This window comes from Chiloscyllium plagiosum, chromosome 7, assembly GCF_004010195.1.
Source record: "Chiloscyllium plagiosum isolate BGI_BamShark_2017 chromosome 7, ASM401019v2, whole genome shotgun sequence".
Taxonomy (NCBI): Eukaryota; Metazoa; Chordata; class Chondrichthyes; order Orectolobiformes; family Hemiscylliidae; genus Chiloscyllium; species Chiloscyllium plagiosum.
The window spans coordinates 23,734,588-23,761,875 of NC_057716.1; the positions used below are offsets into that span (position 1 = coordinate 23,734,588).

General features: G+C 43.1%; 1 protein-coding gene across 1 annotated transcript in view; it reads right to left on the reverse strand.

Moving 5' to 3' along the window:
- Window positions 1–27,288, reverse strand: part of LOC122551910 — a 162,593-nt gene that overhangs the window by 91,309 nt on the left and 43,996 nt on the right. The window contains exons 15-19 of the mRNA XM_043694478.1: window positions 26,265–26,447; window positions 24,836–24,934; window positions 21,993–22,142; window positions 18,630–18,716; window positions 7,765–7,896 (exon numbers count right to left, since the gene is read on the reverse strand). Of these exons, the coding sequence (XP_043550413.1) occupies window positions 7,765–7,896; window positions 18,630–18,716; window positions 21,993–22,142; window positions 24,836–24,934; window positions 26,265–26,447 (651 nt within the window). The remainder of the gene's footprint in view (window positions 1–7,764; window positions 7,897–18,629; window positions 18,717–21,992; window positions 22,143–24,835; window positions 24,935–26,264; window positions 26,448–27,288) is intronic.

Sequence of the window (27,288 nt, forward strand, 5' to 3'; positions counted from 1 at the left end):
CATTCAGGATTTTTGAGGGATCATTGAGGAGCAGTATAAAAGAGTACAGACAAGGACCAAAGATCAACAGACAGAGGCAGACTTCAGGCAAGGTTTTTAGTTGCAGGGAAACCATCAAGAGCAATTAGATGGCCCCTTGCTGATAAAATGAACTGAGGAACATTTTTAGGATGTTGTACTCAGCAAAGATTGGGAGATGCCGGTGTTGGACTGGGGTGTACAAAGTTAAAAATCACACAACACCAGATTATAGTCCAACAGGTTTAATTGGAAGCACGCTAGCTTTCAGAGCGACGCTCCTTCACCTGATGAAGGAGCGTCGCTCCGAAAGCTAGTGTGCTTCCAATTAAACCTGTTGGACTATAACCTGGTGTTGTGTGATATTTAACTTTGTACTCAGCAAAGATTTGGTGCCAGGACTCCGTAATCATCCTTGGAACCTGAAATAGTGGGAAGGTTTCACTCTCTGTGTGGGAGGAAGCTGTGAGTGGCCCAAAAGACGCCTGAGAGCACTAATTCCTCAGCACAGCTGAAAAAGTGGGTGTTGGAAAACTCATAAAGGGTATGTGTTTGATACAACTCAGCAAGATTTGAGTTGAGGGAGAATCCAAGGAAATATAGCGTTATAGAGATGTACAGCATGAAAACAGATCCATGCCGTCCAGGTATCCCAAATTAATCTAGTCTAATTTGCCACCACTTGGCCCACATCCCTCTAAACCATTCCTATTTATATACCCATCCAGGTGCCTTTTAAATGTCGTAATTATACCAGCTTCCACACTTCTACTGCCACCTCATTCCATACACATAACACCCTCTGTGTGAAAAAGGTGCCCCTTAGTTCCCTGTTGAATCTTTCCCCTCTCACCCTAAAGCTATGCCCTCTAGTTCTGGACTCCCCCCACCTCAAGAAAAAGCCTTTGTCTATTTATTCTATCCCTGCCCCCTCATGATTTCATAAACCTCTATAAGGTCACCCCTCAGCCTCTGACACTCCAGGGAAAGCAGCCGCAGCCTATTCAGCCTTTCCCTTTAGCTCAAACCCTACAACTCTGGCAACATTCTTGTAACTCTTTCCTGATTCCTTTCAGGTTTCACAACATCCTTCCTACAGCGGGGAGACCAGAACTGCACACAGTATTGCAATAGTGGCCTTACCAATGTCTTGTACAGCTGCGACATGGCCTCCCAACTCCCTGCCACAGACTCATGCAGCATGGAAACAGACCTTTCAGTCCAAGTAGTTCATGCCGACCATGTTCCCAAAACAAAGTAGTCCCACTTACCTATGTTTGGTCCACAACTGGCCAAACCTTTCCTATTCATGTACTTATCCAAATGTCTTTTAAACATTGTTAATGGTACCGAGATCCACCACTTCCTTTAGCAGTCCATTCCACATACAAACCAATCTCTGTGTAAAACATTGCCCCTCATGTCCTTTTAAAATTTTTCTCCTCTCACTATAAAAATATACCCTCTAGTTTTGAACTCCCCTACTCTAGAGAAAGGACTTTTGTTATTCACCTTATCTACGTTCCTCCGAAGTTAATAAACATCTGTAAGGTCTCCACTTACCCTCCAATGAAAAAAGTCCCAGCCTGTCGAGCCTCTCCCTATAACACCAACGTCGGTAAATATTTAGTCTCGTATGGTGACATTTGGTGAGACTTTGGAGATTTGACTGCACATAAGTATTGGAGTGCAGATTTGGATTCAAGGGGAACATAGAGCAGGAAAGAAGGGTAGGCTGTCCGAACAGAAACAATCATTTAGGCAGCTCATAATGCAACAGCCCAAAATGGAGTTTCACGGCCAGAGCAGCAAAAATGAAGAATGTCAATGCCTTGTGAAGTTTGATGACTGAATGTCTTATCAAGGTCTGGGAAATGGGGTGGGGAGGTACTCAGAAATCTATGAGATTTAGCTAGATTACATTTGTCAATCCCTTCCCCGTATTTAATACATGTGAATTCAGGGTGTCAGGAATAAGCTGTGTATTTAGTGTGGGTTGTGTTATGTTCTACCTTGTAAAGTATTGTTGTTTGTTGAATACCGTGGAACCTTGTGACTTTATTCTCTTAGCAAGTCCCCTAGATTTCATCTTTTATGTAGCTTCAAAATAAAGGTTATTGGTCCCTAACTAGATCAGCACATACTGAAAATGTGTTGCTGGAAAAGCGCAGCAGGTCAGGCAGCATCCAAGGAGCAGGAGAAATGACGTTTCGGGCATGAGCCCTTCTTCATGCCCGAAACGTCGATTCTCCTGCTCCTTGGATGCTGCCTGACCTGCTGCGCTTTTCCAGCAACACATTTCCAGCTCTGATCTCCAGCATCTGCAGTCCTCACTTTCTCCTCGTAGATCAGCACATAATATTGACTGGTCTGAGTAAAACTGGTGAATGTGGTTTGAGATCATAATAGCATCTATTGCCCACTCAGATTGTCATTCTAGGTGCCTACTACCTCCTGGGTGAACTCTGTTTTCCTCATCTCCATTTGCTTTCTTAATCACCTTACATTGGCCCATCCTGTTCCCTTTGGGGATCTGTAGAGATTCACTCCAAGGTCCTTCACTTTGTCTACGCTGCTCCGTATTAATCTATTATTACTTTTATTCCTTTACCTTGTGATCCATAAATGCATCCCTTCATGATATGATTTATCCCTTTTCTGCCCAGCTGACCAGTGCATTGATTTTCTTGCTGCATTCCACAACTACCCTTCTTGCCACCAAACATGTGGCCAATTTTTGTGTGATTGGCAAACATCTTGATTGAGCCCCAAACATTTACTTCTACCTTATTAATATCTACCACTAAAAGAATGGGACCTAGTTCAAAGTCCTGCAGAACCCAATGGAAACAAGTTATCAGTCACAAAAATATATGGTATGAATTAAAGATGAAGTGGGAGCAGAAGTAGACCCTTTATTTTGTGAGACCAAGCCAATTTAAGCAAGTTTAAACACACATACCAACAGATTCAAGAACAGCTTCTTCCCCATTGTTCTTAGACTGCTGAATGGACCTCTCAAATTTTAAACTTAATCTTGATCTCGTTTCTTGTGCACCTTCTCTGCAGCTGTAACATTATACTCTTCACTCTGTTCTGTTACCCTAATGCACTTTGTATGGTATGACCTTGCCTGTACTGCACACAAAATAAAACTTTTCACTGTACCTAGGTACATGTGACAATAATAACTCAAATCTAAAAATAATTTCTATCCAGTTTGATACATTCTCCTGGATCCCACAGCTTTTCTTTAAGTAGGTCTTTTATGTGCGACCTTGTCAAAAGACTTAATTTATAGATATACTTTAAAGGGAAACCAAGAGTCAGCTGTTATTTTGCCAAGTGTGGATATACAAAGACCTGAAAGGTGTTCAACTTGCTGATGCTGATAGGGACGTGTTGATGAATCCACAGCTGCAGTTTAATTAAGATTAATATGATCCTTAAACTTCAACACCCTGATATTGTGGATTTAAAAGAAGTAATCAAGGGAATCCATTTATGGCAGCATTTTCCTGATAATGGGAGACAAGAAAAACACAGTAAATCTTACAAATGACAGAACTGGTCCAAATGCCTTATTTGAAATGGAAATGCAATAATGTACCAACATGTGCTTCCTGGCTTGCTGTAGTCATATCAGCCCTGAAATGAGGCAGTCATTCACTCCTTCATCTCACATATAGTCCATTTACAACCAAGCCTGTTGTCCTCCCCCCATGTTGTATCCTGCAATATGGCATTCCAATTTGGACCAGAACCATCATTTCTAAGATTTACTGGTTTTGGATGTTTTATCCAACTGTTTCTGCAAAGTATGCAGTCACTAAACTCAAATGCCTAGTTCTGCAGTTATTGAAAGGACTGCGGTACTTATGCAAAAGCATATTTGACGATTTGGTTTCAACGTTGTATAGTTTGCTGTTTAAATCTTTTAATAATATGTTCATGTTGTGAGTGTGTCCAGTCCATGATGAGGCCATCTTAGCATCTTTGTCAGTCATAGAGTCATACAGCATGGAAACAGACCCTTCGGACCAACCAGTCCATGCTGACCATAATCCCAAACCAAACTAGTCTCACCTGCCTGCTCCTGGCCCACATCCCTCCAAACCTTTCATGTTCATGTACTTATCCAAAAGTCTTTTTAACATTGTAATTGTACCCACATCCACCACTTCCTCAGGAAGTTCATTCTACACATGAACCACCCCCGTGTTAAAAATTGCTCCTCAAATTGCTTAAATCTCTCTCCTCTCACCTTAAAATATACCCCTATAGTCTTGAAATTCCCCATTCTAGGGAAAAAGAAAACACCTACTATTAACCTCTATCTACACCCCTCATGATTTTATAAACTTCTGTAAGGTCACCTCTTAACCTACACTCAGCCTATCCAGCCTTTCTTTATAACTCAAAGCTTCCATACCCGGCAACTTCCTGGGAAATCTCTTCTGAACTCTCTCCAGCTTAATAATATCCTTTGGAGACCAGAACCACGGTATTCCAGAAATCTTACACTATGTAATGGATTTTCTTCAAGGAGGTAGAAGTAAGATACAAAGATATTAGTAGCAACTGGCATCAAAAATTGCAATGGGTAAAATAATCCAGTTTCCAGTTAGCTGCTAGGAATGCCAAGGCTTTGGTGAGGTCATGCCAGGCTTGAGGTAAACTGTGCCTTGATAATTTGACAATTAAGAGGTCAAAGCCACATTCCCATTAGGTGGGAACAGCAGAAATACTAAAGCGGAAAGAATGCCAAGGGCATAAATAAACTCTGCTCCCATGTAACATGAAGTTGTACATTTTAGGATGCTGCAAGTTTGGCTAGAGTCAGCTGGGAACCCACTCTCCATAGCTGAACCTTCTCAAGTGTTCTTCCAATGAGATGAATCCCCATTCTCAAGTAATTTTGTGCATACAATGTAATCTAAGATGGATCCAGATGCATTTGGTGTTACTTTGGAGAATATATCACCGCCTGAACCAGGAGCAGTTGTTTTGGGAACATTGTGCACATTGTATGTGCCAGAGATCGAAACATAATGTCTCAGTGATTTGTCACTGGCCGAGCAAGGAATATCAATGGTAAACTTTTAAATTATTTTACTTAAGGATTGTTTTCAAACAAAATGTCCTAAGCATGAGGGAGGTTCAGTTTGAAAACCGTTACCAATAGCCAGCACTCCCAGATTAGGTAGAGGACAGAGCAGGGCACATTGGAGATCCCCCTACTCTATCCAATCATGAAATTCTGACCAGAAATGAGAGAGTATTGCTGGAAAAGCACAGTAGGTCAGGCAGCATCCGAGGAGCAGGAAAATCAATGTTTTGAGCTGGAGCCCTTCATCAGGAATGACCAGAAAGCCTTGTTGTGGCCTCTCTGGATGAGACTGGCAGTACATCACAGTTTGTTATCCAAACTTAAAACCACTGGGCACAGGACAGGATGGCCAACAGACAGAAACACAGTCAGCACACTGAGGACATTTGCATCCCATCATTCTAGGCTGAATATGAAATCAACTTTTCCATGTGAAATGTCACTGAACCAGCCAATTCCCGAGAGATTCAACTTGTGAAAAATGCTCTCATTTCAACTATTTTCTTGACAGCTCAGTGAGTGGATGTTTGCTGATGTTAGGCTGGAAATTCCCTCTGGTCTGGTCAGACTATGATGACTTTACCACCTCCAACATCATGGCTCCTATCTTTCGACTTTATCCAACCTTTTAGTCCTGACAGTGCCAGGTTCAAGTGGTGGCCACTGCTGGGACTGCAGGCAGACCCAAAACTAGTGGAGCCCATGCATGTGTAGATTGACAGCAAGTCTAGGATTTCAGCAGGGATGAATTTCAGGGCCTGCTCCACTATTCAAGATGATCATGGCTGATCCCCGACCTCAATGCCATACTCTCACTCTCTCCTCATAAACCTGGTGGTGCAGGCTCAAGTGGTTGAATGGCCTCCCCACTTTACCTTCTAATTTTCTCCCCCTGTTTTCTTTTACATCCATCAGCAAGCAAGATGGAGCTGCACTTAGGACTCATTGTTTCCCTTATGCTACTGCAATTCTCTATTCAACAGCTTCATATTGGGTCAAGCCAAATTGGCCCAGATCTTCCCGAGAGCAGGAGGCAGGAGAATGCATGGTAGGATGGAAAACAGATTGCCTATTGCATCGAACTAAGTCACTCCCACTGCTCTTGTGAGTGAGCAGCTGAATAGAGCAGACAAATTGCTTCAAAGATTTGTCATGTGTGTGTGAACATAAATGATGGATGGGTCTGGGTGGGATGCTCTTCTAAGGGGTGATGTAGACTCCACACAGGTCGAATAGCCTGCTTTCACACTGTTGGGATTCTATGATTCTACTGGTGGCATTATCCTGCTGGAATTGAAGATTTTGATATTGTATCTCCAACACATGGAGAACTTATGGTGCAGTGGGTAGCATCCTGGCCCCCTGAGCTGGAGCTACCGCCTCAGGACTCATGACCAAAGAAACTGTGTTCATATTACAGTCAAGCAGGCTGGGTGCCAACATGCAAATTCTTTCAACACACACCAAACACAGATGGCAAGCTTCCTGGTCAACCATGTGATAGAAAGAAAGTTGAAGCATTTTCCACCACTATCCATGACTCCAGACTATAAGTGAAGTTGCACGTTGCCTTTGTAACTTGGATAGCTTCAATGAACTGTAACACATCACCACATTCCTGATGAAGGGCTTTTGCCCGAAACATCGATTTTCCTGCTCCTCGGATGCTGCCTGACCTGCTGTGCTTTTCCAGCACCACTCTAATCTAGACACACATCACCACATGTCCTCACATTCTCTCAATGCAGTCATGAATCTCACACGGTGGAGCTTCTCAGTGGTCAGCATTGGGACCTCTGCTATTCCTGACCTGCATTAAACACTCAGACTGGATGGACATGGGACAATTTCAAAGTGTGCTGATTACCCCTAACCTGGAGGCACAGGGATTGCAAGGAGCTTGATAGTAAGACTTCAAACAGACAGACTAATGGAAGAGAGGCAAATGAATTTTAAAAGATTAGAATAAAGCAATACATTGTTGACTGATAGAATGAGAAGATACAATATAGAATGGAGGATGTAATTCTAAAGGGGATGCAGCAATAGAGAGCCTTATGTGCACAGACCACTCGGAGTGGCAAGGTATCTTGAGAATGCAGTGTAAAGGCAACAGGAACCTGGACTTTCTGAATACAGGCAATGAACATAGAAGCAAAGGTTTATGATGGGCCTTCATAAAACATGGGAAAGGGTGGAGCCTCAACTGGAGTGTTCTGTCCAATTCCAGGCATGACCTTTCAGGAAGGAAGCGAAGGCTTTAGAGAGGGTGCCAAATAAAATTTAGGGGATAGCTCCATGGATGAGGAACTTCAATTATGTGGATGTATTAGATTGGTCTGATTAGAGAAGGGAAGGTTGAGTGAAGATTTCATGGAGTAGTTCCAGATCACGAGGCACCGAGACGATACAACATTAAGGTCATTGGCAAAAGAAGCAGAGGTGACCCGAGAGAAACCTTTACTTCAGTGAGTGCTTACAATCAGAATACACTGTCTGAGAATGTGGAAACAGAATCGTGGCTTGAAAAGGAGTTTGGATAAGCACCTGACTGGAAAGGAGCTGTAGATGGGGTTCCAGGGAAAGGTGGGTAAGGGGACTCACAGGATGAGACTGACAGTCAGCTCCTGACTTACCACATCTTCCAGGCTGGTTGTTAAGTCTGACGTAATTTCCATTGATATGATGCTCTCTGGAATCTTCTTCTGCTTCATGTCAAGCCACACTGGTCCTATTTCAGATGAGTCCATTTCTAACAGGGAATAAGGCTGTAATATAAAGAATTAAACAATTTCAGACAATCCACCCTGCACATAGGCGCCTACAAGATCATACACCACACAGCTCTCCCAGTATCTTTGGGCCTTTTGATCACACTCTGGGAGAGGAAATTCTTTCACATCTCGGTTTAAAATGAGAGTGCCTCCTTATTCTGTGACTATTCAAGATGACCCACGTGTGGAAGCCTCTTCTCAGCATTTACTCTGTCAAGCTCTTTCAGAACCTTGTGTGTTTCAATGAGGTCATCCCTCATTCTACTGCATTCTATTGAATAAAAGCCAAAGCTGTTTGTCTGTTCTTGATAAGTAAGGAATCAATCAGCTTAGTGAACTTTGTCTCTATTCCTTAAATCGGGGGTATGAAAACTGTACCCAGTACTCCAGGTGTGGTCTCACCAATACCCTGGACAATTGTAACAAGACTTCACCATTTTAAAAACTTTAAATACTCTTCCCTCACCCACTCTGAGCAGTAAAGTCCATAATTCCATTCTTAATTATTTGCTGCACCTATATGCTAACTTTTTGTGTTTCATGCACAACTCTCTGCAATGTGCTTTCTGGAGTCTCTTTCCATTTAATTAATAGTCTGCCTTTTAATTCCTTCTAAAAGAGCGTGACATCACACTTTCCTGCAAGTTTTTCCCCATTCACCCAGCTTAGTGAAATTCCCTTGTAGATTCCTTATGTCTTCATCATAACATGCCCTCCCACCTATTTTTGCATCATCAGCAAATTTGGATACATTGCACACTTCTCCTCCTCCAAGTCAGATTAATATAGATTGTAAATAACTGAGATCCAAGGACTGATCCTTGTGGTGTACCACTCATTACACTTTCCATCATGAAAAATACTCACAAGTCCAGGTTCTTTGTCTTCTGTATGTTAACCAACCCTCAATTCTTGCTAATACATTTCCCACAAAACTTCTATTTTGAACTCTGATTATCTGCAATAACCTTTCACGTGGCATCTTATTCAGTGCCTTCTGGGAAGCAACATACACCACATCTACCAGTTCCCCCTTATCAAAATACACCACATCTACCAGTTCGCTCTGCTCACAGCACCAGGGTCCCAGGTTCAATTCCAGCCTCGGGCAACTGTCTGTATGGAGTTTGCACATTCTCTCCACGTCTGCGTGGGTTTCCTCCGGTGCTCCAGTTTCCTCCCACATTCCAAAGGTGTGCAGGTCAGATGATTTGGCCATGGTAAATTGCCCATAGTGTTAGGTGTATTAGTCAGAGGGAAACGGGTCTGGGTGGGTTACTCTTCAGAGGGTCGGTGCGGAATAGTTGGGCCGAAGGGCCAGTTTCGGCACTGTAGAGAATCTAATCTAATCTAACATGATTTCAGTTTCACAAAACAAAGTTGATCCTGTTTGATTGTGTTAAATTCTTCTAAACATCCTGGTATTTGCTTCTCGATAATGAAGTGTAGCATTTTCTCAATGACACATGTTAGACTAACTGGTTTATGGTTTCCTACTTTCTATCTCCCTCCTTTCCTGAATGGAGCATCACACTAAACCTCCTGGAATCCAGTAAGTGCTGGAACATTTTGACCAATGCCTCCATGACCTCTGTAGTCACTTCCTTTAAAATCCTTGGTTGCAGGCCATCAGGTCCTAGACACTTGTTTGTCTTCAGTCTCATTCGTTTGTCAATTGTTTTGTCTCTTGTGATTGAGATTTTTATAAGATTGAGACTCTCTCCTGCGCATCTTGTTTATCTCTTTTCTTTGAGATGTTTATGATGCCATCCCATCTTGAAGGCTGATGCAAAATATTGGTTTAAATTATCTGATATTTTCCTGCTTCCCATTATCAATTCCCCCATTGCATTCTTCAAGAATTCCACACTTAAATTAGCTACTCTCTTTAGTTTTATAAGTCTGTAAAAGTTTTGACATTTACTTTTATATTTCTTGCCTACTAATTTTCATAACCTATTTTTGTCTTTTTATTAACATTTTAATCATCTGCTACTGTTCCTAAAATAAAATCCCAATCTTCTGACCCATGACGAGTTTTTGCCATTTTGTATGCTGGAATGTTTGATTGGATATTCTCCTTGACCATCTTTGTTTATCATGGATGGGTCACTCTTCTCACCAAGCCCTTTTTGACCAGAATAAAGTTTTGCCCATGTAGCAAAATATCTTCTCAAATGTCTGCCACCGCTCATCCACTGATCTGACACTTGGTCTATTTTCCCAGCCCACGTCCCACATTAGACAATGCTTTCTTCATACCTCTGTAACTGCCCTCATTTACATTGATGACACTTGTTTGAGACCTGAGTTGCTCTCACACAAATTGAAGTTGAAACATTACCATGTTATGGTCACTATTCCCTCGAGACTCCTTAACCACATGATCTCCAATTAAACCTATCTCATTACACATTACCCGATCAAAAATAGCCCATCACCAGTCAGGTTGAGCAATGCACTGCTGTAAGGAACAACCCCTTAAGCATTCTACAATGTTTTGATAGGACCATTTTGGAGGAAGAGCATGGAGAGACAAGATATAACACGGATTACAATTCGAAAGGGGGAGCTGGAATAGTGAGGCCTGGATGTATGTGTACATAAATGATTTAAGATAGTAAGACAGGTTGAGAAATCAGCTAATATAGAATACACCATTACAGGCTTTATTATTAGAGTACAACAGCGAGGCTATGCTGAATGTATGTAAGACACAAATTCATTCTCCATTGGAGTATTAGATCCAGCTCTGATACTGTAATTGAGAAAGAAAGTGAAGATATTGGAGAGAGTGAAGAAGGAGTTGACAGGAATGGTTCCAGAAATACGGGTGTGGTGATTGTAATGAGGTCAGCCAGATGGACATCATGGAAAATATGTTCCCTAGATTGGGGCTGTTAATCTGGTCCAATCAGGGAGCCCTGGCTGACAGACAAGACAGGAGTGTCAGAAGTTCTGTTCACTCTGAGAGCTGGCTCTGAGGGAGCTGGATCAGTGTCAAGGACTCTCCCCATGTAAATAAAGGGTGACTTGGTGACAGGATACTAGCCTCTGTGGAGTTATTTCTGAGGGAATTTCAGTTCTAAAGATACACGAGAGCAGCTGCGACTGTTTGTGGAAATAAAAATGCTAAGAGGAGACCTGATTTAAACTATTCACAATCCCGAGAGGTCTGGAATGAAAAATTTGGGAGAAAATGTTCCCATTCATGAAGGGATTAAGACAAATGGGCAAAGATTCAAACTATGTATTGAAAGAAGAAAAAAAGCAATATGAGAAAAATCTTCTTCATACAACAAATTGTAAGGGTCTTTGAATGCCCTGCTTGAAACTGTGGTGAAGGCAGGTTCAAGGCATTTAAGTGTTTATGTGAAAAAGAAGAACGTGCAGGTTATGGGGAGAAGGCAAGAGAATGGCTCTAGGTGAGACATGCATGTGGAAACCTGGCACTGACACTGTAGGTTAAGTGGCCTATTTTGTTGGCTGTAACAATTATCAGGTGGGGGCAGGTCAGCTGCTTGCATGTGATTACAGAGATATCAGCCTCCACCCACCTCCCCAGTCCTAATTGGGTCAAAGTTCTTGGTTCCATATTTATTGGGCATCCAGATGGGCATTCAATCCCTGCAACCAGCAGCCTCACTTGGGCTACAGAGTGGACACACAAAGCAACCCACTCTGGTCCTTCCACCCTGCCGCAACCTCCCCAGGAATCAATTCAACTGTTAACACCCTCGTCCAGGATACCTCAGAGCAGACATAGTGTGGCTGCACATGCTGGCTGCAGATTCTCCTCCTGCTTATCTGGAAAGGAGAGGAATCCTGTTTCACAAGGATAGTAGCAGGAGGACAGTGTTCCATTGGAACAAGATGGCCTGGCCAGAAGAAGTGAGGGATAGTGCCCAGGCTGGCAGCTGCAGAACCTGGCTCCAGTGCAGGAAGATGAGAAAAGATTGGTTGCTGTGAGCAAGAGTAAATGACACTACCTAGTCTCTGCAAAGTGACACTCTTAATGGGTTGTTTAGAAGGCGGACAGTGTTTTGGCTTTCAATAACAGGAGTATTGAGTTTAAGAGCCGAGAGGTTTTACTGCAGCTCAAAATAATTCTTGGTTAGACCACACTTGGAATATTGTGTCCAGTTCTGGTCACCTCATTATAGGAAGGATGTAGATGCTTTCAAGAGGGTGCAGAGGAGATTTACCAGGATGCTGCCTGGACTGGAGGGCATGTCTTATGAAGAAAGGTTGCGTGAACTAGGGCTTTTCAGACTGGAGAGAAGAAGGAAGAGTGGTGACTTGATAGAGATGTACAAGGTAATGAGAAACAGAGATACAGGAGAGAGCCAGAGACTTTTCCTTAGGGCAGAAATGGTTGTTCTGAGGGGTCATAATTTTAATGTGATTGGAGAAAGGTATAGGGGAGATGTCAGAGGTAGGTTCTTTATGCAGAGAGTGGTGGGTACGTGGAATGCCCTGCCAGCGGTGGAAGTAGAGGCAGAGACATTAGGGGACATTTAAGCAACTGCTGGACAAGCACATGGATGGCAGTAAATTGACGGGTGTGTCGGTTAGGTTGATCTTAGATTAAGATAAATGCTTGGCATAACATCATGGGCCTAAGGGCCTGTACTGTGCTGTACAGTTCTATGTTCTATGTTCTAAATAAGGTAGCAGGCAGTGTAACTGTGATTGTACAGGCATGTTAAATAGCAGATTGTGTTTAACCCTTAGTAACCGAGAGAACAGAGGAACTGTGTGAGTGGCAGCCACCTAATGGTGTACCAGTTCCAGGACAGTGTGATTATTAATCACTTACTGTCAAGGGCTTAGAAGCTGTCATAGGTCAATGCATGCTGACATAAACCTCATTCTGTTATTTAGTCACCTACCCCACCATGGCTGATTTTGGTCTTTCCAAAGCTCAGAGTCAAAACATGGCGGCCTTAGCATCCTGATTTCTTATCTTGGACTCAAAGCCCCATAGCTGTCTCTGCTTCACTCTGGCCCTCTGGAATGTTGCCAATGTGTCTTCATCATTAATTGCTCACAAAGGAGTGCATCTGTTTTCAACCCTTTAGCACACCTTTTCACCATTTCTTCAACAAAGGACCAAATCACAATTTCCGACATCTCGACTCCCAGCCTCTCTTACTCAATGCTTCCCACAGGCAGGACTAAAATAGTTCAGCAAAAGATTGAGTGTAACAATAAGACTAAAGAAACATTTAGAGTCAAAAGGTGTAGCACTGGAAAAGCACAGCAGGTCATGCAACATCTGAGGAGCAGGTTAGTCGACGTTTCGGGCAGAAGCCCTTCATCAGGAATGTGGAGAGAGAAGGGGGTTGAGAGATAAATAGGAGGATGGGGTGGGGTTAGGGGGATGGTAGCTGGGAAGGTGATAGATGGATGTATGTGAGAGGTAATTCTGATTGGTAGGAGAGGAGGGTGGAGCAGATAAGTGGGAAGGAAGATGAACAGGTAGGACAGGTTGAGAGGACAGTGCCAAGTTGGAGGGCTGAATCTGGGATGAGGTCGGGGGAGGGGAGATTTGGAAACTGGTGAAGTCGATGTTGATGCTGTGTGGTTGGAGGACCCCGAGGCGGTAGATGAGGCATTCTTCCTCCTGCTGGTGTGTGGTTTTGATTTGGAGGTGGAGGCGACCGAACAATGGAGTCACGGAGGGAATGGTCTCTGCAGAACGCAGATAGGGATGGGGATGGAAATATATCTTTGGTGGTGGGGTCTGACTGTAGGTGTAGGTGGTGGAAATGGATAACATGCTGTATCCGGAGACTGGTGGAGTGGAAGGTGAAGTCCGGGGGGGGGCTTCTATTTTTGTTGCAGTTGGAGGGGTGGGGTTCAAGGCCAGAGCTGCAGGAAGTGGAGGAGGTGTGCTGCAGGGCATTGTTGACCATGTGGCAGGGGCAATTGCGGTCCCTGAAATAATGAGCAAAGGCTAAACAGGTTGGGACAGACCTCACTGGACTTAAAAAGAATGAGGTGATCTCATTGAGATATATTGGATTCTTAAGGGACTTGGCAGGGTAAATGCTGAGAGGATATTTCCCCTCATGGGAGAGTCTAGGAGCAGAGGGCATAGCCTCAGAATAAGGTGACGCAAATGTAAAACTAGGTTGAGAGGGAATTTCCTCTCTCAGAGGGTTGTGAGTATTTGGAACGTTTTGCCACAGAGAGCTATCGGGGGAGGGACCTTGTCTATATTTAAATTTGGGCCAATGGGCCAAGCGTTGGCCGATGGAATTTAACTTAGATAAATGTGAGGTGCTGCATTTTGGAAAGGCAAAAAGGGCAGGATTTGCACACTTAATGTAAGGTCCTGGCAAGTGTTGCTGAACAAAGAGACCTTAGAGTGCAGTTTCATAGTTCCTTGAAAGTGGAGTCACAAGTAGATGGGATAGTGAAGGCGGCATTTGGTATACTGTCTTTATTGGTCAGTGCATTGAGTATGGAGTGGGGAGGTCACATTGCGGCTGTACGGGACATTGTTTCGGCCACTTTTGGAATACTGCGTTCAGTTCTGATCTCTCTGCTGTAGGAAGGATGTTGTGAAACTTGAAAAGGCTCAGAAAGGGATTTACAAGGATGTTGCCAGGGTTGGAGGATTTGAGCTATGCAGAGAGGCTGAATAGGCTGGGGCTGTTTTCCCTGGAGTGTCAGAGGTCATGGGGAGACCTTATCAAAGTTCATAAACCCATGAGGGACATGAATAGAATGAACAGACAAGGTCTTTCCCTGGGATGGGAAAGTCTAAAAATAGAGGGGAAAGATTTAAGGTGAGAGGGGAAAGATTGAAATGGGAACTAAGGGGCAACTTTTTAGGCAGGGGATGGTACGTGTATGGAATGGATTGCCAGCAGAAGTGTTGGAGGTTGGTACAATTACAACATTTCATAGAATAGAATTAATAGAATCCCTATAGTGTGGAAACAGGCCATTTGGCCCTCTGAAGAGTAACCCACCCAGATCCATTCCCCTACCATATTACTTGACATTTCCCTTGACTAATGCACCTAACCTGCACTTCCCTGAACACTATAGGCAATTTAGCATGGCCAGTTCACCTCACCTAGCCTGCACATCTTTAGACTGTGGGAAGAAACTGGAGCAGCTGGAGGAAACCCACGCGGACACGGGGAGAATGTGCAAACTCCATACAGTCGCCCGAGGTTGGAATTGAACGGGGTACCTGGCACTGTGAGGCAGCAGTGCTAACCACTGAGCCACTGTGCCACCCATTTTAAAGATATTTTGATTGGCATGTGAATAGGAAGGGTTTAGAGGGATATGGGCCAAGTGCTGGCAAACGAGTTCAGATTTATTTAGGATATTTGATCGGCATGGATGAGTTGGACCAAAGGGGCTGCTTCCATGCTGTACAGCTCTATGATCCTATGAGATAGACTCTTGATCAATAGGGTTATGGGGAAATGCAGGAAATTGGAAATGAGAAATGTCGTCGGATTGGCCATGATCCTATTGAATGGCTGAGCAGGCTTGAGGGGCCAAATAGCCTCCTCCTGTTCCTATTCCTTATGGTGTTAAAACCATATTTGGGAGTTTCTAAGGATTCTCATACCTATTTTCTATCTTGTTATTGAACTATTGTTTAATAACTTAAACTACTGCTTAACGTTACAGTGCAGGGAGAGTTGGGAGTCTTGTTGTTAGGAAGCTGGTAGTCACTTCCTGAAGCCCAGCTTAATGCAGCAACAAGGTATGAGAATCCTCATTCCTCCTGCAGATGGTTTTAAGGTTATAAGAAATATGAAGAAGGCGGCCATTTGGCCCCTCAAGCTGACTCCAATGAAGCCCACTCCTTTCTGGAACCTCATTGTCTTCCTGTGTTGGGATTGTTGAAAGCAGGGAGCTTGTTTCAGAAATGCCCTTTGTAGGATAGTTATTCTGCAACATGAAACATCAAAAGATAAATCTGGATACACACCCATCACCCAATGTCTCTCGGTCTCCCGGTTATTGCCACCCTCCTCCATTCAACACAGAGGTGACTCTCACTTGCTGAGCCAGGGTTGTCAAGGCAACTCTTAAATGGGAAATTTGTAAGTGCTGTGACACTGATACCCTCTCTCCAAAAGTGATCCCCAAAAAACACGGGGATAATTTGGATGAGACTCCATCTTTCGAAAATTAATGCAGACCTTTTCCTGTTTTGTCACCCGAGGTGGACCCGGAACAATTGATATTGTAGGAGAGGCATCACTGTCTGCTGGGAGAACTCTCAAACTCAGCAAGATTTACAAACCCTCCAGCTCACTGCATTGTCGATGGATTCTGTGACAAGGTTTTACCCAGAAGGTACTTTGATTTACATTTGGAGTGCAGCTTTTCATTGGAAACTTGAAGCATGTTCTAAACATTCTACCATTGCTATAAGTCTCTTCATACTGTATTCAGGAGAACTGGGGAATTGCGACTTGCAATTCCTTTCTAATTCTGAGTGAGGTAGTTTCGCTCAGAACTGCCAAGGTGGTAATGCAATCAAGTGTTTCTGGTTTAACCAGAAGATAGGTTTGTGTAAAGGGTTTTTTTAGTCTGTAGTCACTTAGTCTTTTGCTGCCTCATGTTTTAACCTGTGGTCCTATGCTAGTTATCCTTTTGACCCCTGGCAGCACATCTATAGTGAGAAATGATTGGAAAACAACACTCCGAGGCTATGCCATTTCTTCCCTAACTCCCTTTATTGGCCTAGAATACATTTAATTCCAGCCTGGGGACTTGCCACTTTAAAAGATATTAAACTTCTTCTTTCACTGCTCATTTATTTCTGCTACATGATGCTCCTCCTCTGAGTGTAGTCTTTTATTATTCCATTCCTTTTTTGTAAACAGGTGCAAAGCATCCCATGGTCTCTTCCTCCAGACCCCAGGTTAGTGTATGGTCAATGGTTAAAACATATGGGTGTGGGATGTTGGTGCATTAATCCATGCCCAAAACCAGGAAACAAGGCCGGTAACAGCCAGGCAGGGAAGCCAGAGTACGAGGCTAGGATGTGAGGCCAGTCCGTGGGATGCAAGGATGTGAGGGCTTTGGGACTGACAGGGAAATGAGGGCACAAAGCTTTGATGAAATTTGTATCGCTGGAAGCAAGGTATATGTTGTGTGAATGTCCGTGTGAAGCATGGAGAGGTCTTGGGGAGATGCATTACCACCAATCTATCTTGTTGGGGTTTAGTCTAAGTTACTGACACCAAGTAGGTATAAGAATGCTCACACACAGTCTTTGATAGAAGGCAGGTTCAGTCTTGATGAATGGAATAGGCTCAGTATGTAGCATGGTGGCTCAGTGGTTAGCATTGCTGCCTCAAAACACCATGGACCCAGGTTCGATTCCAGCCTTGGGAGACTGTCTGTGTGGAGTTTGCACATTCTCCCCGTGGGTTTCCTCCCATAGTCCAGTGTAATGCAGATTATGTGGATTAACCATGGGAAATACAGGATTACAGGGATAAGGGATGGGTTGAGGTGAGATGCTCTTCGGGGGATTGTTGGTGTGGACTCGATGGGCCAGAATGCCTGCTTCTACACCGTAGGAATTCTATACATCACAACGAATAGCTAGTTACATTGCATTGGAGTTAAAGAAATCTCTTGTAAAAGATCTGACTGGATTTAAGAGTAAATAGACAAAATGATGGTTGATCAGAGCTAGCGCTAGAACTGAACAATGGTTAGTTCCTCACAGAAACAGTCCTTTATATCCTGGTGAGTGGGCTTAACCCTTTCAGGTACCAAATGCCTTAAACAACAGGGAGAGGGGCTGCAAATGGTCAAAATCAAAGAGTTGGAATAGTCACTGCTCAAGCTTTGTTGCTGACCATTACCCTCATATTCTTTCTCCAAGACTTGCTGTTTGGAGCCTGGAATCATGAGGCTAATTTGATGGGTTTCTATCTTTGGACAATTACTTCAGACTGTTCACTGTTAGACCATTTACAGGGGATCAGAAACTGCTGCAGTGTGCTCGATAGAGCAGCTGGGCTGAATGCAGGAGGCAAACCCATCTTGTGGGACATGCAACTGAATATTTGGCTCATCTGGCATCTGGAAAACTTCATACTGGCTGGTATCCCATCATCAAGTTACCCTTTATTTACATGTGGAGAGTCCTTGACTCTGATCCAGCTCCCTCAGAGCCAGCTCTCAGAGTGAACAGAACCTCTGACACTCCTGTTTATGTCTGTCAGCCAGGGCTCCCTGATTGGACCAGATTCTATGAGGTCCACTGACTGACCTCATTACAAATATTACAGCACCTACTTAACTGCCAACTTCCCTTTCAAAGAAGGAAGGCTGCCTCGGAGTGCCAAAGCATATTGGACTCAGCAGCACCACCAGGATCAATGGCTAAAGGTGGGGTTGCAGCCAGCTGACAGACTGAGTATTTATTGCATCTTGCAATGAGGGTTGAGTCGGGGTGGATGGTACCAATTAGGCAGGCCATGGCAAGTGGGAGTGTTGGTGAGGGGAGGACAGAGAGAGGTACTGTACAGGTTGACACTTGCCAATAAGGGAACCACCCATAGTATACAGAGTGTGATTAGGAATTTAATTCCTCACCCATGAAATGCAGAGGTATGTTTAAACACATTGTGTACACTCCCTTTGCTTGTTGACCCATCAATGTGGTTCTCCATTTGAGGGCTGACTTCCTACTTACAGAGCTCTTTCAAAGGGGCAATACTCACTTCTGATGAAGGTACGGTTTCCGGAATATTTTTCTGTTCATCACCCTCCCTTCTCAAGGTATCTTCAGATGGTGGGAGGACTTGCAGCTTGTCAGTGAGAGAAAGATCAGAATAATAACAACAGGAACAATCAAACAATCAGTTAGAAAGTCGGGTAAACACAGCTAAAGGTTTATAAATACTCATCCACGCTGGTACTATCTCCAAGTCTGCCCATGGTACAATATAATCAATGTATTTCTGATTTCTTCCATTTACCTCAAGCGTGGTCACAGCCCCATGATGAATGATGGACAAGGCTTTAGAATATGTTTGTGCCATGTCAACCCTTCTGCTCTTATTAATATCTCCTCCCACCCACAACCACAGTCAGGTTCTCTTTTTAGTGTTTCTTTCATGAAATGTGTTATCTGCGACACCCATATTCCTTGAACAACTTGTGAAAAAACATAAGTATCAGTCTGGGATAAAAAAAACAACAGGTCAACGGGAGGTCAGTCTTTTTAAATAGGGACTAGAACACAAAGCAGAGGAACGTTTGAGACAGCCATACCATGCTAAGGTTAGATGGCGTTGAGTGTTGTGTGCAGTTCAGGGCACTACACCTTAGACAGGCCTTGGGAAGAAATACAGAATGTGTTACCTGTGCCCAAGGGTTAGATTATGGGGAAAGATTGCATAAACGAGGCTTGAACTCCATGGAACATAAAAGGTCAAGGAGTTATTGCATTTCAGGTCTTAGGATATTGAATTGATGGGGATAGATAGCAACCAACTCTTTTGGTTGGTGGGAGACTTAAGTCCAAGGAAACATAAACTTAAAATCAGAGCCAGGTCACACTGGAGAGGCAATAGGAAACATTTCTTTACACTAAGTGTGGTTGAACAGTGACTAGGATTTTTACTGGCAAATGGGTACAACAGAATATTCATAGTGGTTATTGAATGGTGGAATAGGTTCAGGGGTTGAATATTCTCATTCTACTTCCATATTATAACACAATTCATCTCATGTTCCTTGCTCATTTCCATTATATCACCACATAATAACATAAATAAAACAACAGGACTGGAACATATGGTCCCTCCGGCCTGCTCTGTAAGATCAAGACTGATCTTGGACCTCAACCTTCCCGCCCAATCCCCATGACTCTCTCTGAGCTCAGTATTCTATTAGCCTTAGCCTTGAATGTCCTCAGTAACCGAGCAACCCTCTGAGCTGGAGACATCCAAATCCTCTGAGAAAGGAAATTGCTCCCTATCTCAGTCCTGAATGACCAATCCCTTATCCCGAGACTGTACTTTCTAATTCTTGACTCTCAAGAACAGAGAACAATCTCTCAGCATCTCCTCCTTCCCCTGCCTCCCTCCAACTATGAGGTAGTCAGTACTCCCACTTGCAGTCTTTTTTTAATCTCATTATTACAAACATGAATCCTATTTCTGACAAACTGGTAGCTGTGTCATTTTTTCACTGATGCTGTTATCTCCAATAATTACATCTCCCCCTTTGCTCCTCTTCTGTATGGTAGACATCATAAATAACAATAACACTGAAGACTTGTTCTCCAGAACTTGCCGTTCCCCTAGCCAAGCACTTTCTATACAGCTACAACATGGACATTTATTCAACAATGTGGAAACTTGTCTAGGTATGTCCTGTACACAAAAAGCAGAACAAATCCAACCCGGTCATTTACCATCTCAGCAATCTACTCTCAACATCAGCGATGGAAGGTGTCATCAACAATGCTATCAAGCAGCCTCTGCTCAGCCATAAAATGCTTAGCGACGTCTAGTTTGGGCTCTGCTAAGGCCATTCATGTTCAAATTCAACAAGATCTGGACAATGTCCAGGTATGGACTGACAAGTAACAAGTAACATTTGCACCACACAAATGCAAGGCAATGACCATCACCAACAAGAGACAATCTCACCAGCACTCCTTGACATTTAATGGTGTTACCATTACTGAATCCCCACTATCTTTGGGGTTACCATTGACCCGAAATTCAATCGTACTCACCATATTAATACAGTGGCTGCAAGAGCAGGTCAGAAACTTGGAATACTGTGGTGAGTAACTCACCTCCTGACTCCCCAAAGCCAGTCCACAAGGCACAAGTCAGGAGTGTGATGGAACACTCCCCACTTGCCTGGATGGGTGTAGCTCCAACAACACTCAAGAAGTGCAATGCGATCCAGTACAAAGCAGCCCACTTGATTCGCACCACATCCACAAGTATCCACTCCCTCCACTACCAACGCTCAGTAGCAGCAGTGTGTACTATCTGCAAGATATGCTGCAGAAATTCACCAAAGATCCTCAGACAGCATCTTCGAAACCCCTGACCACTTTCATCTGGAAGAAAGTGATATACAATGGTCTTCTAATGTCTCTAGGTCTCCCAGTCAGTCATCCTCCTCCATCCAACACAGGGGCATCTCTCACTTGCTGAAAGGGCAGCAGATATATGGGAATCCCACCACCTTCAAGTTCCCCTCCAAGCCGCTCACCGTACTGACTTGGAAATAAACTGCCATTCCTTCACTGTCCCTGGGTCAAAATCCTGGAATCCCTCCCTGTGGGTCAACCTACAGCATGTGACTGTAGCAATTTAAGAAGGCAGCTCACCACCACCTTCTCAATGGCAACTGAGGATTGGCAATAAATGCTGGCCCAGCCAGCCACACCCACATCACATGAATGATTAAAAAAAGTCGCTGTGTTCCTCAGTGTTAACTATCACTTCTAGAATGGTGTAATCTATACATTTTAATTTTGTACTTCCAGTTCAAGAATCCAAATCCTTCATATAAATGGTGAATGTCAGAAACTCTCAAACCTCCAAATTAAACAATAACATGTTTGCTTTTTTCTCCTGTGAGTTAGCTACTTTTACTGTGTCTTCTGTTCTATAGCCAGTGCGCCCCACACAGAATCATCCCCCTTAATGAACATGCTCTGAACTTAGTCATGAGTATTCTGTGTGTTATCTTATCAAATGCCAACTTGAAAGTCCATACATTACATCTGGTGTATTACTCCTGTCCATTCTGTTACCACTTCAAACCATTTAGAAAGGTGGATTCAACTTGGCCCTTTCAGAAACTTGTGCTGACTATTCTCTTAAATTCTTAACTCTGAGACAGCCTATTACACTTTGAAATAAACTTTCCAATGTCTTTCTTACCACCTGCAATTCCCTGAAAATGTTCTATATTCTCCTTATAAAGAGAAGGATTCATATACAAAGGTTTAACCCATTCCGATTGCTTACGGTATTACTGCCCTTTTTTCTATCTGAAATTATTTAACCATAACCACCATTCTTTATTGTGTTACTGTGATATAGACTTACAGGCACTGGATGGCTGGATGTTAGGAAGCTGATGGACATTTCCTGAAGCTCACTGCTTTCTGGAACTTTGATAGAGCTTGCATCTTCATGAGTTTCGATTATTGAATACATGGAGGCTGTTTCAGAAATGTCCACTGTAGGATAGTTATACTGCGACATGAAACATCAAAAGATAAATCTGGATATACAATGGTCTTCTAATGTCTCTAGGTCTCCCAGTCAGTCATCCTCCTCCATCCAACACAGGGGCATCTCTCACTTGCTGAATCAGGGTTGTCAAGGCAACTATTAGAAAGGAACTCTTTTTGTGCTGTTACACTGACACTTTCTCTCCAAGACGGATAGTGATCCCCAACAAACATAGGGATAATTTGGGTGAGACTCCATTTTTCTAAAATTCTAAAAGACCTTTTACTGTTTTGCCACCTGAGTTGGATCTGGAGCAGCTGACAGTGTAGGAGAGGCATCGCTGTCCGTTGGGAGAACTCTTAAACTCAGCAAGATTACAAACATTCCAGCTCATTGCACTCAGAAAGACATCCTGTTGTCTATCCGACTGAGGTGATATTATGTTTAAAAAGACCATTAAAATTTTTTAATCCTATATTAGAATTGGGAATTGCTGGTGGAGCCAGTATTTTTTGTCCATTCCTACTTACCATTGGGAAGTGGTGGTATGTCACCTTCTTGAACAGTGACTGTCCTTGATGATGCGGGGACACCCATTTTGCTGTTCATGGCACTTTAAGAATCTTCATCCAGCTCTGCTGGCATTTGCAGCCTTGCTGAGTAAAATGTCCCATTTGATTATGGCCCATGGAGGCCACAGAGAGTGTTCTAGTGATTGACCCCAAACTGTCCTCTGGGTCTGCCTAATAAGCCAGAGTAAAAACCAACCCCACTGATGTCCCAATGGAGCTGTGAGGACTGAGGGGCCAGCTAACTGAATAGCAGGTTTTCAGGATAGGACATGCTGCCTCAGTATGGTACTTGAGCTGTACAAATTGGAGTTGTGTGCTCTAGGGCCTGCCACCCTTAGTGGGATCACCCTCCAGTTTCCAACCAGTGGATGAGGCCATGTTGCCACATTAAATCTCAGCCTTCAGAAGCAAATTTCTTTGTAAAGCTGAAGCACACACTATACAGCACCCAACTGCAGCTCTTCCCTCTCCCCACCACACCCCACACAACCCTCTGCACATTGTACAGAGCACCACGGGACAACACATTAGTGCTCGTTGTCAGATTCCCAGTCTCTTTCCAATTCTGAAATAAATCATTGCACACAGAATTAGCAAGGGGTAATAGAAGTTCGAGAGAGTTTCTAGTCCAATAATTGATTAAGTTAAGGGAAGGCAGATTCTCAAGTCCACATTTTTGAAAATTAAGCTCTAGTTTAAGAATTGATGAAACTGAATCTTAAAAATACTCTTCATAATGTTTTGATGATGTTCTGTTCACAATGCACTTCAACCAAAATAACTCTATTGTTAGTGGAAAACAGTAAAGGTTCTGAAGGAAAAGAACTCCGCAGATCTCACCCTTGGTAATGAAAAGTTACACAGATGCATTGGTATGCAACACCCTGAATTTTCCCAGTTGTTCTTGGTTCATGAAGTCATTTTTAGTTCTGACCAATTAAGATTGCAAAAGCAAGGTGAGTAAAACACTGGACGCTAGAGGTCACTAGGAGAGAGAAAGATGGCAGTGCACAAGGTGACTCATGCTTGCTGGTAGAATGTTGAAACAGCAAAAGGTTAAAGAGCTAGAAACACGACGCCTACAAAATCTCAAGCATCACATTGCAGAGAGATGTGTTTGTTTTGAAAGTTGGAGCTAAGTTAGTTTGAAAAACATTTGGTGAGCTCAGGAAGGTTGTAAAACCCACTTAGTTCATTAGATCAGATGCAAAGTTGTAAGTGAGAGATAATTGTTCGAAAGGTCAGTTTGAGAAAGCTCCACAGCAGGCGATGTCACTTTAGAGATGGGTGGAGTTCAGAAAGATTTTCTAGTTTTAATTTACCAGTGTGTTTGCTGAAAGACTCTGCAGTAGATGTAGTCTATAGGCCTTGTGTGGCGTGTACCCGACGGGAAGAACGTAAAAGACCATTAGCCAAAGTAAAACCCTGACATCAGTATTGCCAATGTGGGTGAAGCTCAATCTCAGTTTGCAATTCGTGAAGGAACAGATGGTAGAAGACTACCCTGTTTGAAACTCGTGGGAAAGCCTACAGTGATCCCTACAGAGACTTGGGGAGAGAAAATAACCAACAGATTAGCTTGAAAGTATTAAAAAGTGACCAGAACATGAGACTACAATGTCCTGAGTCAGTAGATGGAAAACAAAAGATTTACCTCTGAGAACAGCTAGTACCGGGGAGAATTTTCCAGCTGACTGTGGCATACCTGCGCTGCCCCTGCACGAGTAAATAACGTTAAGACTACATTTACCCAAAGAATAGTGGATGCTGGAGAGTGCTTTCTCTGCACAGATCTGCTGAGTTTCTCTGCAATTTCTGTTTTAACTTTAAGACTAAAATGTCCTGTGAGGGAATTCTGACGGTAAATAAGAAATGCAAACCAAGTTGTTTTGTTTTTTTTTCTTACTTAATCAAGTTTGTGTTTTGTTTTAAATGAAACTGAAATCCTGTCGTGTAGTTCTATTGATTAGAATGAGGTATTCAGATTTCTTTCTAAGTATTAACCGTCCCTAACCAGATGGCCACACAGTGAGATGTTGGTCTTGTGAATAATCACATATGTATCATTTCTAAAGAAATTCTACCATCAGGACTTCAACTTGAATTTCTTTAGCACAGTTTACGAGTTGGCTTCAGACTTACCATACGTGTTAAGCTCTTGGACTTAAATGCTAATCTGTCTGTCTGTACATCCCTCATCAGCTTGTCCTCTTCTGGTTTCACTATCTCCGGACGGGGAGGCTGCAACAGAAAGGGTCAAAGGATGAGGCACAATTACAGATAAAAATCTTCACATGTTCCTCTGGCACTGTCTCTGGAACTTTCACTCCGTTTCGGTAAAAGTTAAAGAGAGGGTGAAATGCTGCTGACTAAATCTGGGTTTCTTGGCCACTCACTAACCCCTCATCCCCTTTCTCTGCAGTGCCCATGACCACAAGGTAAATCTGGTGAGATCAATCCATTAACAGTTATCTTAGACTGCTCACTGACAAACCACTGCTGATCATAAACTGCCTGTGTTGCAGAGTCCACAGTAATTGCTGAACGGAATGCTCCAACTTTAAGAATCTTTGAGCCCACCATACACAATGTCCCTGAATGATGTTTTGATTCGTGCGTGCTCTGCTGCCTGCTCTTTGCTTGTTTAAAGATATTCAGGACATTCTACTGAGGAGGTCTTGTGGTGGAATGGGTAGCAACCCTACCAACTGTGGGCTTGAGTTTCACATTTCAACTTGATGGCTATGGAAGGCGTACCCATAATGTGGTCAAGGAGGCTGGTTATTAACCTGTAAATCCTTCCAATACACGGCAATGGCAAATAGTTATCATGGGAGTCACTCCAAAGAGCAATGCTTAATGCAAGTGGTGCTCATCAAGTTATAGTCTCTGCCTTCAGGCCAGCGACTTGTGCTTTATTTGCCTCATGTCTCCTGGGGAGACAGTTCCTAAAGAGATTCCTCTACTGCCATGACTCTGTTGGCTCCATCACCAACAGGTCTGGTAAATGCTCTTCTCAATGAGTATTGTATAATAATAATAACACACATTGCCAGACTTTCACCTCCTATTCCATTTCCAAATGAGAGATTACTGACATGGAAATTTTGAAGGTAAAGGTAAATCAACCATTACTTTCATGAGGAATGACTGGTAGTGGTTTACCCTCACAGTACCCCTAGCCAATGCAGGACATTAACATCACTCTGCATCTACAAACCAGTCAGCCAGCCAACTGAGCTAACCAGCTCCATCATTATGAGTTCACGCAGAGTTTGTGATCGACCTTTATGCTGGGGAGTCAGGAACGTGCTTCATCTCCGATACAATCTGTATAAGGGCATCAATATTTTAGGCTGATGTTGCTGGATAAGGCATCCTGATTAGTTCATAACCTCTGCAAACAGATGGAGAGGTCTTGGTGACTCAGGATGTCCAAGCAAGCTTGGGTAGATATCATTAGAGAGAAAATGTTCCCCTCCATCATTGTTTGTTCAGCAAAAACCACCAAATCATTTCAACACAAATTGCTTGAATATCACTATAGGTTTGCAGCTGGCTGTGGACTTACTATGTTTTGAAGGTATCTTGAAAAGTCTACGCTTTCCTGATCCTGTTCTTGGCTCAGTGAAGGCATTCTTGTTGATTGTGGTGTAGTGTTAATGGATTCTATTTGAGAGTTATCCATTTCTGATGTCTCAGACGATGGCACCTCCAACTTCCGCATTCTCTGAGAAAATCTTTGAATTGAATTCTGAAGAGAAAAAGAAATTGGAATACAGCTAGTGATGATGCAGGTTTGTAAGTAAAAAACAGTTTGCTGATGTTCCTGTTTAATTGACAATCTTGGTCTTTTACACAACAGTTAAAAATCACCCACAGGCAGGAGGCTGCAGGAAATGGTCCAGAGCACTGGATTTGGTCAGTTCTGATTTCATAGAATCATATAGCACATGAGGCCATTCAGCCCATCATTCCTGCACAATCATTTTGATCAATCTCGCTGATCAGTCCCACACTCTGTTCCTGCCCCACAGCCAAGTATAAGTTTCACTTTCAATGTACAGTCAATTCCATTTTGAAAGTTTCTGTTGTATTTGTTCATTTCTAGTACTGCATTCCAGATGATGAAAATTCACTCTGCAAAGAAATTTGTCTTATTTATCAGTCCCTTTCAAGATGTATCTGTATTTATACACCTCCACCACATTTATCTGGGGAGCATGTTGCTTCCTTATTCATCTGACTACAATGCATCAAACCTCAGTTACCTATATTAAAATTGATTTCTCAATTGTACATCCATTCTGCAGATTCATTAATGTTATTTTGGATTGTGTTAATCTTTCTCCGTCTATTGTTAGGCTGAAAACACCCTGACTACTCCAAGTGTGGTTGCAGCCATTTCCAGAGGTGAGGGGAGAGTATTTGCTCTTGACACCAAGGAAGCATTTAACTGAATGTGGCATTAAGGTGCCCCAGTAAAACTGGAGTCAAAGGGAATCAAGGAGGAAAACTCTTTGCTGGTTGGGGTCATACCTGACACACAGGAAGCTGGTCATGCTTGTGGGACATCTTGGCAGGAGTTCCTCAGG